Here is a 12,478-nt window from a genome sequence, read left to right on the forward strand (position 1 = left end):
TTTCAGCGCTCGTCACGCACTGCACCCAGTGACGGCACGTCTCGGATCGAATCCTCGGTTTGGTCTGGAAACATCGCTTGACTTTCTCGGATCGCCACATCTAACGCAGTCTTGGACACGACTTGCTTGGCGGTCTTCTTGGACGGACACTCGTGGGTGGCGACCACGCGACCGTTTAGGATCGCCGACACCCGGAATAGCTGAATGTTGTTGGGGATGTCAGAGAGATCGGTGATGTCGAAGTGAATCTACAAGGGTGGCATGGTGAGTCTCAAGTTGAGATTCTCGAGGAAGGGCGTACGTGGAGTTTGCCCTGCGAGTGCAGCTGGTTCAGGTACATCGATGGAGAGGCGTTTTGGTCGCGGAGAAAGATCGCGCTCGTGTACGTCATCTGAACGGGTGCTTCCGGTTGCTGCCGAAGCTTTGTGTGAACCATCGAGTAGTCCAGTCCCAGAATAGTCTCGAGGTCGTCAGGATGCGCCGCAAGGTACGCAGCGTCTTCTGCGTGCAGGGTCCCGGTCGTGTGTCGGTCGTACCACATCTTGAGGATGGCCACGTCGGTCGCAATTGCTTGCGCGGCTTTCTTGTTTGGTGCTTGGGCCGTCGCCAGGCGCGTTTTCGTCGACAAGTTGGTCACAACACACTCGTATAGAGGCGGCTCGCCATTCTCGACGTCGAAGAGGGATGTAAAGTCGATCGAGACCTCGATATGAAGCGTCAGAGGTTTGGCGAAAGATTTGCACAGACTGTCGTACCTGTTCTTTGCTTCGCTGAAAGTACATGTTCAATCGACTCGCGGGTGTTTTCGGGCTTGTGGGAGCCGGAAGCGCGACAAACCGTGGCTTGTACTTGGCCTCCTCGAGTGCCCGCGCGGCCTCGGCATTCTCGCGAACGAGATCAGCTTTCTGCCGAAGGAGCTCAGTCTCTTTTGCCACGCGTGCTTCGACACGGCGTTGGAGGACCTCGATGTCTTGAAGGACTTTGTGGCACATCGCGTCGTTCGGGTTTGCATCCAACGCTTTCTCCGCTGCTTGCTTCGCTTCGTCGTACCGATGCTCCCACAAGAGGACTTTAGAAAGACAGTACCACGCTTTACCGTCCGTGGGGCTCTGCGCCAGGGCCAGCTGGGCGTACTCTTGTACGGTTGGCCATGCCTGCAGCTTGATGCCACAGATCGCAGCGTTGGTGCAAGATGTAACGAAAAGTGACGAAAAGGCGGTGGGGGACCGTGCCAAGTGGGGTTTGAGGACTTCCGCGGCATTTCGAAACGCTTTCAACGTTTGCTCGAATCGCTTGTGGGCAAAGAGTTCTTTGCCCGTCTGCTTGGCTGTCGTCGCGACACCCACGATGGACTCATCGTCCATGCGATTGAGTCCGTTCTGAAGGGCGTCACTAAAGCTTGTCTGTAGAGTGTGGTCCTTTGTGGCGGCGTGAGGTCCAAACATATCTGCCCGGTCTTGCAATCGACTCAACACTTCACGCGTCTTGGAATCCCAAATCCAGTCTTCAAAGGACCGCGATGTGTCGTTCAAGAATGCTTCGAGCATCTTTTGGACAGGTTCATAATGGATGACGCGCTTGAGGAGGTTCTGGGTCCGCTTGTCCACCTTCGTGAGTGCTTCCACCAGTTGCGCATGCATCACCATGTTCTTCGTGTCAAGCAAAATTTTTTCGCACCGCTATCGGCCAAACCATACTATGACATATTAGAAAATATTATGCATTTTGAATTCCTCCAACCAAATACTAGTACTACAGTATGTCGATTTTGCAGTTAATAAAATTGACCATCGATATGGAATATGGACACACAATGACCAGATTTGAGAACACACACCTTCAATAACGATCGACATGGGGTCGTCGACGGTGGCCGTCGATAGAAGACAAAACAAATCAGTGGTCGTTGCCGTGGAGCTCCATCAGCACGAAGCTTTTGAGATATACCACGCAGCTTCTCTCGACAAAACGCTCTGTTGCGCGCTGAGTTCTTTGCATGTCGTCGTCCGTCGACCTGAGCACCTTTGGCAGCCATGCGCACGCGAGTGTCCTCTGTCACGCAAGGGACACACGCCGCTGCTGGACATGCTGGTCGGCACACGGACAAGATGGACTCGTCGTCTTTGTCCAAGCATGCCTGGCACATGGCAGACTATTGGCACCACAGCCAAAATACACATGCCCTTGCATTTGTCATGCACGGCAATGAGTGAAAGATAGTGCGCCTCGTTCATGCTTCTTGAGACATCATTCGACAGTGTGGTGATGTGGACGCAATTGAATTCTGGTCCGGTGGATTTGTCAGAGATGAGGGGACGTACTTACCGACTGTCGATCCATCTATTGCAGCTACATGTTCATAGGGCGCTCAACTGTGTGCGGCCGACCACGTGCATCGACATGTCATCCGTCGTGCGTTCCACTCCATCCCCAATAACTCTTGATGTACTAGTTGAAGCGTCGGCAACGTCCTACGTTTCTACCGCCCATGCGGCAGGCGCGGCGTGCTGCAGAAGCGCCGAGGACTCGCAGTCGTCGCAGAAACGGGGACGGAACACTGCGACCAGAGAAATATTGTAGATTACCTAAAATATGTATACATTTTATTACAAGTTGGGAAATGTATGGAAAAGATCGCGTTCCCACAAAAAATATACCAACCAAAATGATACTGTTCGAGGATTGCCAATCGAGATTTGCCGGATTGCACTGTCAGTCGGTGGACGAGTGCTATGGCATGGCTACGTTCGGTGCGACGTCTACTGCTCCTGGCGAATGCCCTTTTGGCCACCCTTTCCACCGTGCTCGCAGGGTGCGATGACTGCGCGATGTCGGGAGACTGCACGCTGGCGTACAAAGATGTCGCCCCTGGCGCGTTCTGTGGACGTGTTGGTGGCGTCTACTGCTGCTGCCCGCTGACGATGCAGTGCGCCGCTACCGTTTTCGACTGCAGGTGTCGCAATCTGCCATATCCTGGGTACGCTCCTCCACAAACCCTTCCCATGGACCGAAATGATGGATTGGTCGTTGCAATTGTCGTTGGAGTCGTTGTGAGTCTTTTTGTTGGCGCGTTCTGTTGTGCTCGACACAACTGTTCCAGCCGCGGCGACAACGAGCAAAATGCACCTCTGAACAACTCGGAAACTGCAATGCCACCGTCTTGTCGAACGAACCGTGGATATTCGCATCCCGAGTTGAGCGGGACACGACCGTCCCAGCCAACAAAAGCATACCAGCGTTATGACTCCCTTCCTGCCACGTACGGAAGTGTCTCTCAAAATCAACCGACACTGTCCACTCAAGATGCTGACCCCTACGCATGTCTGCAGCCTTTGCATGAGGCTTATCCGTCGTACCCACAAGACCCGCCTTTCGCAATTGCCGTCCCTGTCGATGCCTCGTTGCACGTTTCGTCGGGCAATTCGACTCTGGGTCCATACCATCAACCAAACCATTTGGCGAGTTCTCCTATGCCAGCCTACGCGATGGCCGCGCCATTTGCAACTCAGTCCATGGCGCGGAGCAAAGTCCAACCAGAAGTAGCGGCACCACCTCCTCCCCATATCTACCAGGCACATCCATATGAAGCCCCGCCGCCATATCACGAGGCTCCTCCAAGTGCCCCGTCGCCTCCTCCTCAGTACTCCATGCACAAGTAAGGGTGCCTTCATGCCTGCCTCACCACCTCACGTTCCAAGATCCGTTTGTCGGCGACTGTACTGTACAAAGCGACTTCATTCTGTCAAGCGGTACTTGGACTTTCTTCGGTCATTGTGAAAAATGGTCATAATATATCGATTGCGCATTTATCTGCCTTTTAAAATATTTAAGTATCTACTAATATGTATACGGTGCATTGGAGAGTTCGAAATAAATATCGATCTTGACTTTGACGTCAGGAATGTTGGTTTTACCGGCATCGGACTATTCGACGTCTACGAACGACACACATTCGGAATCATCGGTTCCCCCCGCCACTGCCATTTTCCATCTCGAGCACAATGAAGACGTGCGGGGTTCCAGTTCTGTTGGTGTCCCTAGTCCTGTTGGCTCTTGCGACTATCGTCGAGGCCGACTGCAATTCCTGCGTGTACAATGGAGAGTGCAGCACTGCCTACCGCGGGACCCCGGGCCGATCCTGCGGGGTCGTTGCCGGCAAAACGTGTTGCTGCCCCCAAAGTGCTCAATGTGCCACGACGCCGTACGACTGCCGCTGTGCCGCAGCCCCTGCTCCCTATCGCCCCAACAACGGATCCACCACCACGATTATCGGCACCATTTCATCCCTTATTTTCTTCACTTGCCTAGCATGGTGCCTCTGCCGCTGCTGCTGTCGCAACGATGATCATGAATACGTCGCTCAGCCACAATACATTCCCGTTGCCCAACAAACGAACCAGTACGGTCAACCGGTGTACGTGAATCAACAACCGGTGTATGCGGCCCAACAACCCGTGTACATGGCGCCCCCTCAGCCGGTGGTGTACCAAACGTATCAGTCGGGCTACGGTGTGGGAACAGGCGCCGCCGTCGGAGCTGCTGCAGGTCTCGCGACTGGTGTGGCGATCGGAGAAGCCATGCACCATCACGATGGAGGATACGATGGAGGGTACAACAACACTACGTTTGCCGGGGATACTGGCAACAACACGTTTGCTGGCGACTCGGGCGACAATGGCGGCGGTGATTTCGCCGGCGACTTTTAGACGCAAACGCAATAGAGGTCATCACAGTGCCTTCTTACTTACATCTGTCTTCGTATTCCCGTGAGGACTGATGCTCAGCATCGTCCAATGCGCCGCGGCATTTCTCGAGTACCACTCGCCAAAGAGGACGCCCATACGTCGTAAAGTGCCGTGCATCACCTTGGAGCGTGAGGTGGCGATGCTCTCTTAAATACTTCCAAATCACCAAGTACAGCTACACTCGAATCTTGGGTAAGGTCAGCACAGTAGGTCTCTGCACTACATGGGATCGGCTCCATCGTGGAGGCAGAGGCGATGGAGCGGCGATGACGACAAAGTCAAGATCACTTGATGTTGGCATTTGCACGGTGGCGTTAGCGCGTTGCGGTTGTGGTGGGTATTGGACTGCATGAGAAAACGGCAGGCTGTACACGTTGGCACCTGTATGCAGCGACGGAATTGCAACATATTGTCGCTGGCGGACAAAACTTTGACGCCAGCGTGTGAAGCAGCCCCAATAGATACAAAAGAACCCCGTCAGCCACAGAAACACAGCGACGAGGCCGCCTGCGCGCATGTTGGAGATGTTCTGCAGCGGAGACGAATCCAGTGGAGGTCCAGTTCGGCGGATATGGCATTGACAAGTGAGCGGTGTTGGAACGCAAGCTGACGCGTCAGGACAGCAGCATGGGGTCCCCATCCACATACCACAGAAGTGGCCCGCACCGCCGTTGTACGCAGCAGAGCATTGCCCAGCCAACGCGCACTCGGAGCAACTGCCAACGACTAGACCAAACAGGCACGCTAGAGCTACTGCGGTGCGGAAGGCCGTGCCTTCGATGGCCATTCCGTTCGAACTGCGAGAAAGGCTGATGGGCTTGAAAATCCAAGCCAAACTAGTCTCCTTACAAACTTCAAGTGAAAGGCGGATCTCAAACATATGCTTCAACTGCAACAAATTACCCTAAATGATGCAATTGTGCATGAATAATACGATTGGGTTTAACATAAAATACCCCTAAATACAAAGCAACCCTATTGAAGTGAAAAGCCCTGCCCATGTCAGCCAATAATTGCCACTGTTGCTCCCCATGCTTCTTCGCCGATTCACTGCCGCCGCCGCTACCTCCCGTGTGTCCATCGCGAGCTTCTCCTCGCGCGCCGGAGGTACAGATTCATGAAGCCCTCTTTGAAGTGACGCGTTCGTTGTAGCCTCTCTTGTGAAGGAACTGACAGAGCATGCCGAGTATGAACAATTGATTGCTCGCCCGGATGCCAAGAGTGTTGTGTACTTCACGGCCTCGTGGTGCGGCCCGTGCAAGATGATTTCGCCCGTTTACGCGGAACTGAGGTACACGTCTACATGTCGCAGGATTCCGTCGACTAAGAACGCTTTTGTGCGATGCAGCAACATGAACACGGACGTGTCGTTTGCGAAGGTTGATGTCGACGAAATGGACCACACAGCCCACGTCGCCGGTGTCCGGGTACGGCAGACAACCAACGCCACAGATGAAAGCTTATTCGATTGCGTAGTCCATGCCTACCTTCCAGTTCTACTCGAACGGTCAGTTGCAAAAGTCGCTCGGGGTAACTCTGCCTTGCTCGCCAAAGCTCCATTTGACGACGTCGCTGTAGTTTTCGGGAGCTGACCCCAACTTGCTCGCGCAGAGCGTGGCCAAGCTCAAGAGTTTGTAACATCGTGCATTTTCAGCGCAGGATCACTAAGTTGGAAAAGGATATCATGTCTAGCTTGCGATGACTGCGTGGGAAGCAACACAACACATCACCCCGAACATGTCAGTCTCGTTTGAGTTACGTGTGCCATCTCATGGCTGTAAAAGATGCTTCACGCCGCCGTTCTGTGACGCTCTCGTTCCTGTCATCTGGTACTGGCAGTCTACGATCCACACTCCACCAAAACAGAGACGAGCTTCCTTTGTCTGACGGAACTGAGACCATGGAGGACACAGCGAGGCGATCCACTTTCACGAGAAATGATCGGTACTCCGGAGTAGAAGAGGAATGCCAAGAGAGGGAGTTGTGTAGAGTCGCTCGGATGCAGCACCTCGTCCCCCGTCTGAACCAACGGCGAAAACGCCCCCTTAGCTGATTTCTGCATGCGAGGAACCGCTCCGTCAGTCGCACTCGCGTCGAGGTTTTTTCAGGCCGATGGCAGGAGGCAGCAGTCAAGGACCTATTTTTAGAGGTCGACAACGCATTCCAAGCGTGGTTCCCTCACGGCTGTCATGCGCCGCAGCAAGGACAACTGCCACGTGCGGTTCGCTCAACAACAGTATTCTGCATTTCGCCCAACGCAGCTCGACAACAAAGCTGCCCCTGGTACGTGGTCTCGAGTGAGCGACCGTCGTGACTGTCGAGCAGACTCGTTTGAGATCGGCCGCGGCCCTGGCTACATCAACCCGCACGTGCCGTCGTCGAACCGATCGATCTCGCTGTACAAGTACGAGGTCGTTGTGTCTATGCAGGCATTTCCAACCACGCCGGTTGTAGAGTCGACCGATGCACAAGCTTGACCCTTGTCGTGCCGATTCCGACCGACGCCATGTACGACATTGACCATGGGCTCACGTACGACTCGAAACGTACGTGCTCGTGCTTGCCATGTGCGCTCAAAGTGAACGGACGGGTGCTGCCCAGACAAAGGAAACGCCGTGCCCCTCAAGTCAGCCACTCCTCGCTTTCCAGAGGTGCGTGCACCGTAAGTTTGACTGGAACGCCATGCAAGCGTCGAATATGCAGACTACGCAAAGCACCCCCGGCCCGGGAGCATATCGCACCGAACAGGTTGTTGTCGTGGGGACGATGGGAACTGATCGGTTGGCGCAGTTTCACGGGGCGTTTCCGACGCTACACAAGTCGGTCACGCCGCGAGATGTGCGACAAGAGCACGTTGCCAAACACTTGGAGCTCAAAACCCTCATGGGCATTGCCCCGCCGCCGCCCCAGCAGCCCAACGCCACCCCCGCCACTGATTGCGCGATGCCCATGCGGTAGGCCCAACCATCAGATCCATCATCATGCATCGCGTTCAGGCCGGTCAAAAAGCCCCTGCACAAATCCACAGGCCGACGAATAGAAGGCAAGCCAGCTCTGGAGCTGGAAGATGCCGCAGTTTCGTCGTCGCCATCGTCGACAATTTGCTGCTCGTCGCCCTTGATTGCCCGCCTGACGCCCAAAAATGCGTACAACGGGAGCTTTGTCCGGTCGATGGTTGCCACGCCTCGCTATCGTCAAGCTTTGGCAGTCGGCAAACGCACGAATGCCTATGTCACCGACGCGCCCCTGGACACATCCACCTCGAACGCTGCAGTGGTCGCACCACCATCAGCTGTACCTACGTCAACCGAATCGAGTCGTTCTGCCACTGCAGCTAGTGATGCGGTCGACAACTCACAAGTAGCTCCATTGCCCGTGCTTTCGTTAACAAGCGAAGTCGTCCAGCAGGACATTGCGTTGTCGGACCACGTGGTCAGTACCAGCTAACACTTTCTTGGGTAAAGACATCGTTTTGCTCCAAAGTGCCAAGCCTCCGTTATCTTGCGACGTTCGCACTCGACAGCGATGCCAAACTATCTCAAACAAGGCAGCACTGCAGTCTCGGTTAGATGTGGACACACCCACGGCGTTCCCTGCATGGCCCTGCAGCTTTGCCATGACACAGGTCGCTCCTCGGTCAGCTCGTTCGAGTGAACGTAAAGTCCTCCTGCAACACGTCGTCGGCGCCACCACTCGAGTTGAAGCAGACGCGACACACTCGCACCAATTCAAAGTACCCAAACTCGGGCAAGGACATGCGATGGCTCGTACACCTGGAGCACACGGCGTGGGTCAGATGAGCCTGAGTCATGGAGTGTACGCACTTGCCACAAAAGACGTAGCCGCAGCACCTGCAGTGGTGGCGATTGCGCACGACGGCAATAAACTTTTTCTTGCACTGTTTGCAGCACGCAGCGTCTTTGTCCAGCTCCCACACGGGCTGGACGTTCGAGTTGCCCGCGCGGGAGGTGGACATCGAGTGAGGCCGCGGCCCTTTTGCCGACTGCGGAGGCGCGTTGAAGTCGGTCATGGCCAAGAGGCTGACGTGGGGGCGGGTGGCCGTCGTGAATGACGTGGAGAGCGCCGCCGTCACGACAGGGTTCATGTGCGGTGGCGCAGTGCTTGCGTTAAAGTACGACGGCGACAACATGAACGACGTGCTTGTCTGCGTGTCTTCAGCTTGTTTGATAGGTTCCGAGGCGACCGTGCCTTCTTCGAGGGGGGTGTTGTAGTTTTGAAAGCGCAATCTACCAAGCAAGATAATTGCAGCAACCGACTCAGGAAACAGAAACCTACTGCTGCATCGTCGAATACGCATCTTCATCGAGAGACCTTGCTATGGATCGCATGGATTCCAGATGCCTCGTTAAGTCTTGGTACTCGTTGCGAAGGGTCGTGATGTCGTTGACCTGTGGTCGTCCCGTCAGGAGAGCAGCCAGTCCTTGCTTCACTCGGCCACTGCCACTGCGCGTTCGATGCAAGTCAGCTGGTTGCAAGGAAGGTGGGCCAAGGGACGACGACGACGCGCCGTGGACGGGAGCGCTGTGCGTGGGGCTCGCAACGGTTGTGGTGAGTCGGCGTAGCAGCTTGGCTTTTTCTGGGGTCGTCGTGGGGGTCGACGAGACGCTAGACGATAGGCGATGCTCGTGGTGAATTGCAATTTTCCGCGCGAGCCGCTGGATTTCCGACCGCAGCTGGGCGTTCTTGACCTCTAGATGTTGCTCGGGAGTGAGTAAATCCCGCAGTCGCGTTAATTCTCGCTCCTGCTGGCGGATCAGCGCCAGCATCTCAACCTCGCGCTGCTGCAGACGCATATGGCTGATGGCTTTCTGGTGCTGGCTTGCCCACAATTGCATGAGGCGGACGCGGCAGACCGGGACCATTGCGTCGTCCGTGTCTGTGTTGTACAGCGGGTTCCGGTACATGTCAGTGGAAGCGCGAATGGTATCCCACACGCTGATCGTCGGCACGGCGCACAGGAACGCGGCGCGGTCCGCCTCGCAGTTCTTCTGGAACGTACCAAACCTACCAAGGACACCATGATCCGTCGGTATGCAAGCCACCGGCCATTGCAAACAAATCGCACCATGACGAGTACACAGCGTCGGCCACCGACGACAAAAACATTTCGTTGAATTGAAAATGCGTTGGAAATTGCAGTGTCAGTTGGTACACGGCGTCCAGAAATTGCTGAAACACGGGCGACGTGTCGTCCGTGACGGGAAACCCACACCGCTTTGCAAAGTTGTGGCCAAAGCTGCACCAGTCCTTCTCCACGAGGGTCGCAAACCCTTCGATCGTGCGAAAGTACGGATCCAGCATCAACTGCGCCAGGGCACACAGCTGTGCGGTGCGATCCCACCCGTCGCTGCAGTGCACCAGGACCGCATCACCGCGCTCGAGGTGCGATGCCACCTCGACGGCCCCCGCCAAGATGCTGTTGATGTGCTCCAACCACCTATGCACACCGCAAGATAGAGCCACGGGTTCGTCATCCTATCCAACCCACCGGCTCTTCTGGAGGGTGCTGTGGAACGTGGCGTCGTCCACTTGATACAGCGCCTGACTGAGCTGGTTGAACGATGCGCGCACGACGTGGATGTTGTCAATTCCCATGAACGCAATAGCTGCACTCAAGACGTTGAGGGATCGATACGTCGGGGGAAAGTGCTCGACGTACACGCGCAGGGGTAGCCGTCGCGGTCGTAGTGCTTGGCCGACTCGTGGCCCTTTCCTGCGAGGGCGTTCGACTTGGCGTTGATTTCGGGTCGGCAGTCGACGATGTGCACCAGTGTCGACTGCTTGGACCGGCCATCGACAGGATACGCGGCGTCTCGAATGGCCCAGAGGAGGTCACGGTCCTCTTTGCTGCTCGTGCGGAGGACGCCAGACTTGGGCTGACTGCTGCGGCACAGTGGGGCGCCTACACACGACCAACGGCTTTGAATCCCAAGCGCTCCATTGCCCAACCTGTGCGCGGGTGGAGCCACGTGAGCGCAGGATGTCTACGTTTCGACCGAAACCGGGCTGCTTCAGCAAGAATGTCGTCGGGGACGGACGCCGGCACAAGAAGAAAGCTCGGGTACGACGGGCATAAACCGTAGTGGGCATTGACCGTTGTTTGGCGCCACGCAGGATGGCTGAACACGCCTGTGTGCCACGCATTGAGAACATTCGGTCGCATATCACAATGGATGGCCATCGAACCTTGCCGAGAAAATTCTGCCAGCGGATCGTACCGAATACGACGCTTGTTGGCAGCACTTGTGGCCGTCGGACTTGCAAGTCGAAGTTGCAGGGACTGGTCGAACGACGACGTGTGCGATCGCCGCCTGTTCACGTCAACCACACGATTTCGAATGAACGGCTCGAAATTGTCGGAATGTTCGTACAGTAGGGGAGGCGCGCCTGCCGATGCTCCATCTGACAGGAACGACCGCTTCGTCATGGGACTGATGCCGACGGGATGTTCCGTCGTCACGTTCGCTTCTGGATGGGACTCGACGATGTTGAGGTCTGTGAACGCGCAAAAGTTGTTTTCCATTTGGAGCCACTCGATTTCGTTCACGATGTGCGTGAGCATACGCACTCGCTTCGCCTCTGAATCCCCGGCGCGGAGGCGGGCGTTGAGCGTCACCGAGTACAGTGATGCGTCCTGGAGCAGAGAAACGGGTGGAAGGAAGAGTGGTTGGGAGCGTTTACCATGTTTTCCATCGTGAGGCCATGGACAGTGAACTGTTTCTGCTTCGACTGGGTCTGCGTCAGCTTGGCAATCTTCCCGAGTGGAATGGTGTGCACGTCTTCGTGGTGGAGTCCTTGCACGGGGGCGTACGGAATGAACCAGAGACGGAAGTTGGTCACCACCATGAGCGCCAGCACCCCCTGGTTACCCTCCGTTACGTGAAACGTCAGCGACACTTCTTCGACCATGTACAAGATCTTCTCGTTGGACGGAACAACGCAGTCGTGCAACCTACGATTGCAATCGGCCCCCAGACATGACACGAGCTGGAAGGACGCACGGATGCCAGACTCGGGGAATCGGCGCGTAGTGGTGCTGGAAGCGCTCGTTGTGCGGCGGTAGTACGTCGCGGACGTCGACGCGCTTGGCTTTTGAGAACAGCAACACCTCGGCCTCTTCCATCTGCATGCTGATGTATAGCCAGCCGCACCGCACTGTTGATCCGCGAATCAACTGACACTTGACTTGCGTCGGTTCCTTGGGGCCTTGCATCAGCGACAAATTGACACGACATGATGCAAGGCACTCTCCGTGGGCCGAGTCGTCACTGCACTTGACGTCGAACGAAATGAACGCTGGACAAATCGAAGACTCGTGAGCTCAATGCGTGCAATATGCGTTAACATACCCACGTTCATATCCCACGACTCTTGGAGAGGCACCCACAACTCCATGTCCCATACAGGGCTCACAGCCCGACGGACAACGTGCGTAATGCCAACTTCCTTCCCATCATACACAACCTACACACGAGACACCACAATTCACACGGGCACCATCCACAATCTCATGATGCCTACGCGGACGTAGGTGTCGAAGGAAGTTTCTTGGTCTTGGGCGCCGATGTTTTCACCCCGATGGATTGTTAGACGCATGTGGCGGCGACGGCGGCGTTCAGGTCACCGAGATCACCTTGGTCTCCGGATAATGTCTTGCCATCCAATGAAATCCAGGGGTTTATGCGGAAGCGTTTGCAACTTCAATCGGAATC

General features: G+C 55.6%; 5 protein-coding genes across 6 annotated transcripts; 3 read left to right on the forward strand and 2 right to left on the reverse strand.

Annotated features, from left to right (window-relative positions):
- H310_06649 (hypothetical protein) lies at positions 1–1,690 on the reverse strand. The gene is made up of 3 exons (XM_008871789.1): positions 756–1,690; positions 302–703; positions 1–248 (listed from the first exon to the last, which is right to left on the reverse strand). The coding sequence occupies exons 1-3, from the start codon at positions 1,644–1,646 to the stop codon at positions 3–5; spliced, it is 1,539 nt and encodes a 512-aa protein (XP_008870011.1). The 5' UTR covers positions 1,647–1,690; the 3' UTR covers positions 1–2.
- Positions 1,691–3,962: 2,272 nt separating this feature from the next.
- Positions 3,963–4,769, forward strand: H310_06650 (hypothetical protein). Its single transcript, XM_008871790.1, has one exon. It carries the CDS (start codon positions 4,002–4,004, stop codon positions 4,704–4,706), a length of 705 nt encoding a protein of 234 aa, XP_008870012.1. The 5' UTR covers positions 3,963–4,001; the 3' UTR covers positions 4,707–4,769.
- A 990-nt stretch (positions 4,770–5,759) lies between these two features.
- H310_06651 (thioredoxin) lies at positions 5,760–6,540 on the forward strand. The gene is made up of 5 exons (XM_008871791.1): positions 5,760–5,852; positions 5,898–6,036; positions 6,094–6,172; positions 6,222–6,275; positions 6,324–6,540. Exons 1-5 carry the CDS (start codon positions 5,777–5,779, stop codon positions 6,381–6,383), a joined length of 408 nt encoding a protein of 135 aa, XP_008870013.1. The 5' UTR covers positions 5,760–5,776; the 3' UTR covers positions 6,384–6,540.
- A 356-nt stretch (positions 6,541–6,896) lies between these two features.
- H310_06652 lies at positions 6,897–8,948 on the forward strand. Of its 2 annotated transcripts, XM_008871792.1 has the most exons (7): positions 6,897–7,028; positions 7,071–7,149; positions 7,200–7,291; positions 7,347–7,396; positions 7,449–7,493; positions 7,536–7,699; positions 7,742–8,948. In XM_008871792.1, the coding sequence occupies exons 1-7, from the start codon at positions 6,935–6,937 to the stop codon at positions 8,190–8,192; spliced, it is 975 nt and encodes a 324-aa protein (XP_008870014.1). In that variant the 5' UTR covers positions 6,897–6,934; the 3' UTR covers positions 8,193–8,948. The 2 variants fall into 2 exon arrangements, with proteins under 2 accessions (XP_008870014.1, XP_008870015.1); XM_008871793.1 differs by having other exon boundaries at positions 7,071–7,291.
- Positions 8,244–12,404, reverse strand: H310_06653 (hypothetical protein). The gene is made up of 12 exons (XM_008871794.1): positions 12,288–12,404; positions 12,116–12,230; positions 11,768–12,062; positions 11,448–11,718; positions 10,953–11,400; positions 10,716–10,895; positions 10,426–10,668; positions 10,255–10,372; positions 9,832–10,203; positions 9,042–9,770; positions 8,570–8,992; positions 8,244–8,518 (listed from the first exon to the last, which is right to left on the reverse strand). Exons 1-12 carry the CDS (start codon positions 12,360–12,362, stop codon positions 8,383–8,385), a joined length of 3,405 nt encoding a protein of 1,134 aa, XP_008870016.1. The 5' UTR covers positions 12,363–12,404; the 3' UTR covers positions 8,244–8,382.
- Between the last annotated feature and the right edge of the window lie 74 nt (positions 12,405–12,478).

The sequence above is a fragment of the Aphanomyces invadans genome (genome assembly GCF_000520115.1).
Source record: "Aphanomyces invadans strain NJM9701 unplaced genomic scaffold supercont1.12, whole genome shotgun sequence".
NCBI lineage: Eukaryota > Oomycota > Saprolegniomycetes > Saprolegniales > Verrucalvaceae > Aphanomyces > Aphanomyces invadans.

What these genes read in the sequence shown, in the direction of transcription:
- H310_06649 (XM_008871789.1), bottom strand. Translation starts at nt 1,646, where the DNA reads ATGGTGATGCATGCGCAACTGGTGGAAGCACTCACGAAGGTGGACAAG. An exon ending in TTCAGCGAAGCAAAGAACAG is followed by an intron (nt 704 to 755) that starts GTACGACAGTCT and finishes CTTCATATCGAG; the next exon opens with GTCTCGATCGACTTTACATC. An exon ending in ACTCGCAGGGCAAACTCCAC is followed by an intron (nt 249 to 301) that starts GTACGCCCTTCC and finishes CCACCCTTGTAG; the next exon opens with ATTCACTTCGACATCACCGA.
- H310_06650 (XM_008871790.1), top strand. Translation starts at nt 4,002, where the DNA reads ATGAAGACGTGCGGGGTTCCAGTTCTGTTGGTGTCCCTAGTCCTGTTG.
- H310_06651 (XM_008871791.1), top strand. Translation starts at nt 5,777, where the DNA reads ATGCTTCTTCGCCGATTCACTGCCGCCGCCGCTACCTCCCGTGTGTCC. An exon ending in CCCACGTCGCCGGTGTCCGG is followed by an intron (nt 6,173 to 6,221) that starts GTACGGCAGACA and finishes TCGATTGCGTAG; the next exon opens with TCCATGCCTACCTTCCAGTT. An exon ending in AGTTGCAAAAGTCGCTCGGG is followed by an intron (nt 6,276 to 6,323) that starts GTAACTCTGCCT and finishes ACGTCGCTGTAG; the next exon opens with TTTTCGGGAGCTGACCCCAA.
- H310_06652 (XM_008871792.1), top strand. Translation starts at nt 6,935, where the DNA reads ATGCGCCGCAGCAAGGACAACTGCCACGTGCGGTTCGCTCAACAACAG. An exon ending in CGATCGATCTCGCTGTACAA is followed by an intron (nt 7,150 to 7,199) that starts GTACGAGGTCGT and finishes CGCCGGTTGTAG; the next exon opens with AGTCGACCGATGCACAAGCT. An exon ending in GATTGCGCGATGCCCATGCG is followed by an intron (nt 7,700 to 7,741) that starts GTAGGCCCAACC and finishes CATCGCGTTCAG; the next exon opens with GCCGGTCAAAAAGCCCCTGC.
- H310_06653 (XM_008871794.1), bottom strand. Translation starts at nt 12,362, where the DNA reads ATGCGTCTAACAATCCATCGGGGTGAAAACATCGGCGCCCAAGACCAA. An exon ending in GTCGTGGGATATGAACGTGG is followed by an intron (nt 12,063 to 12,115) that starts GTATGTTAACGC and finishes CGATTTGTCCAG; the next exon opens with CGTTCATTTCGTTCGACGTC. An exon ending in GTGGCTCCACCCGCGCACAG is followed by an intron (nt 10,669 to 10,715) that starts GTTGGGCAATGG and finishes GGTCGTGTGTAG; the next exon opens with GCGCCCCACTGTGCCGCAGC.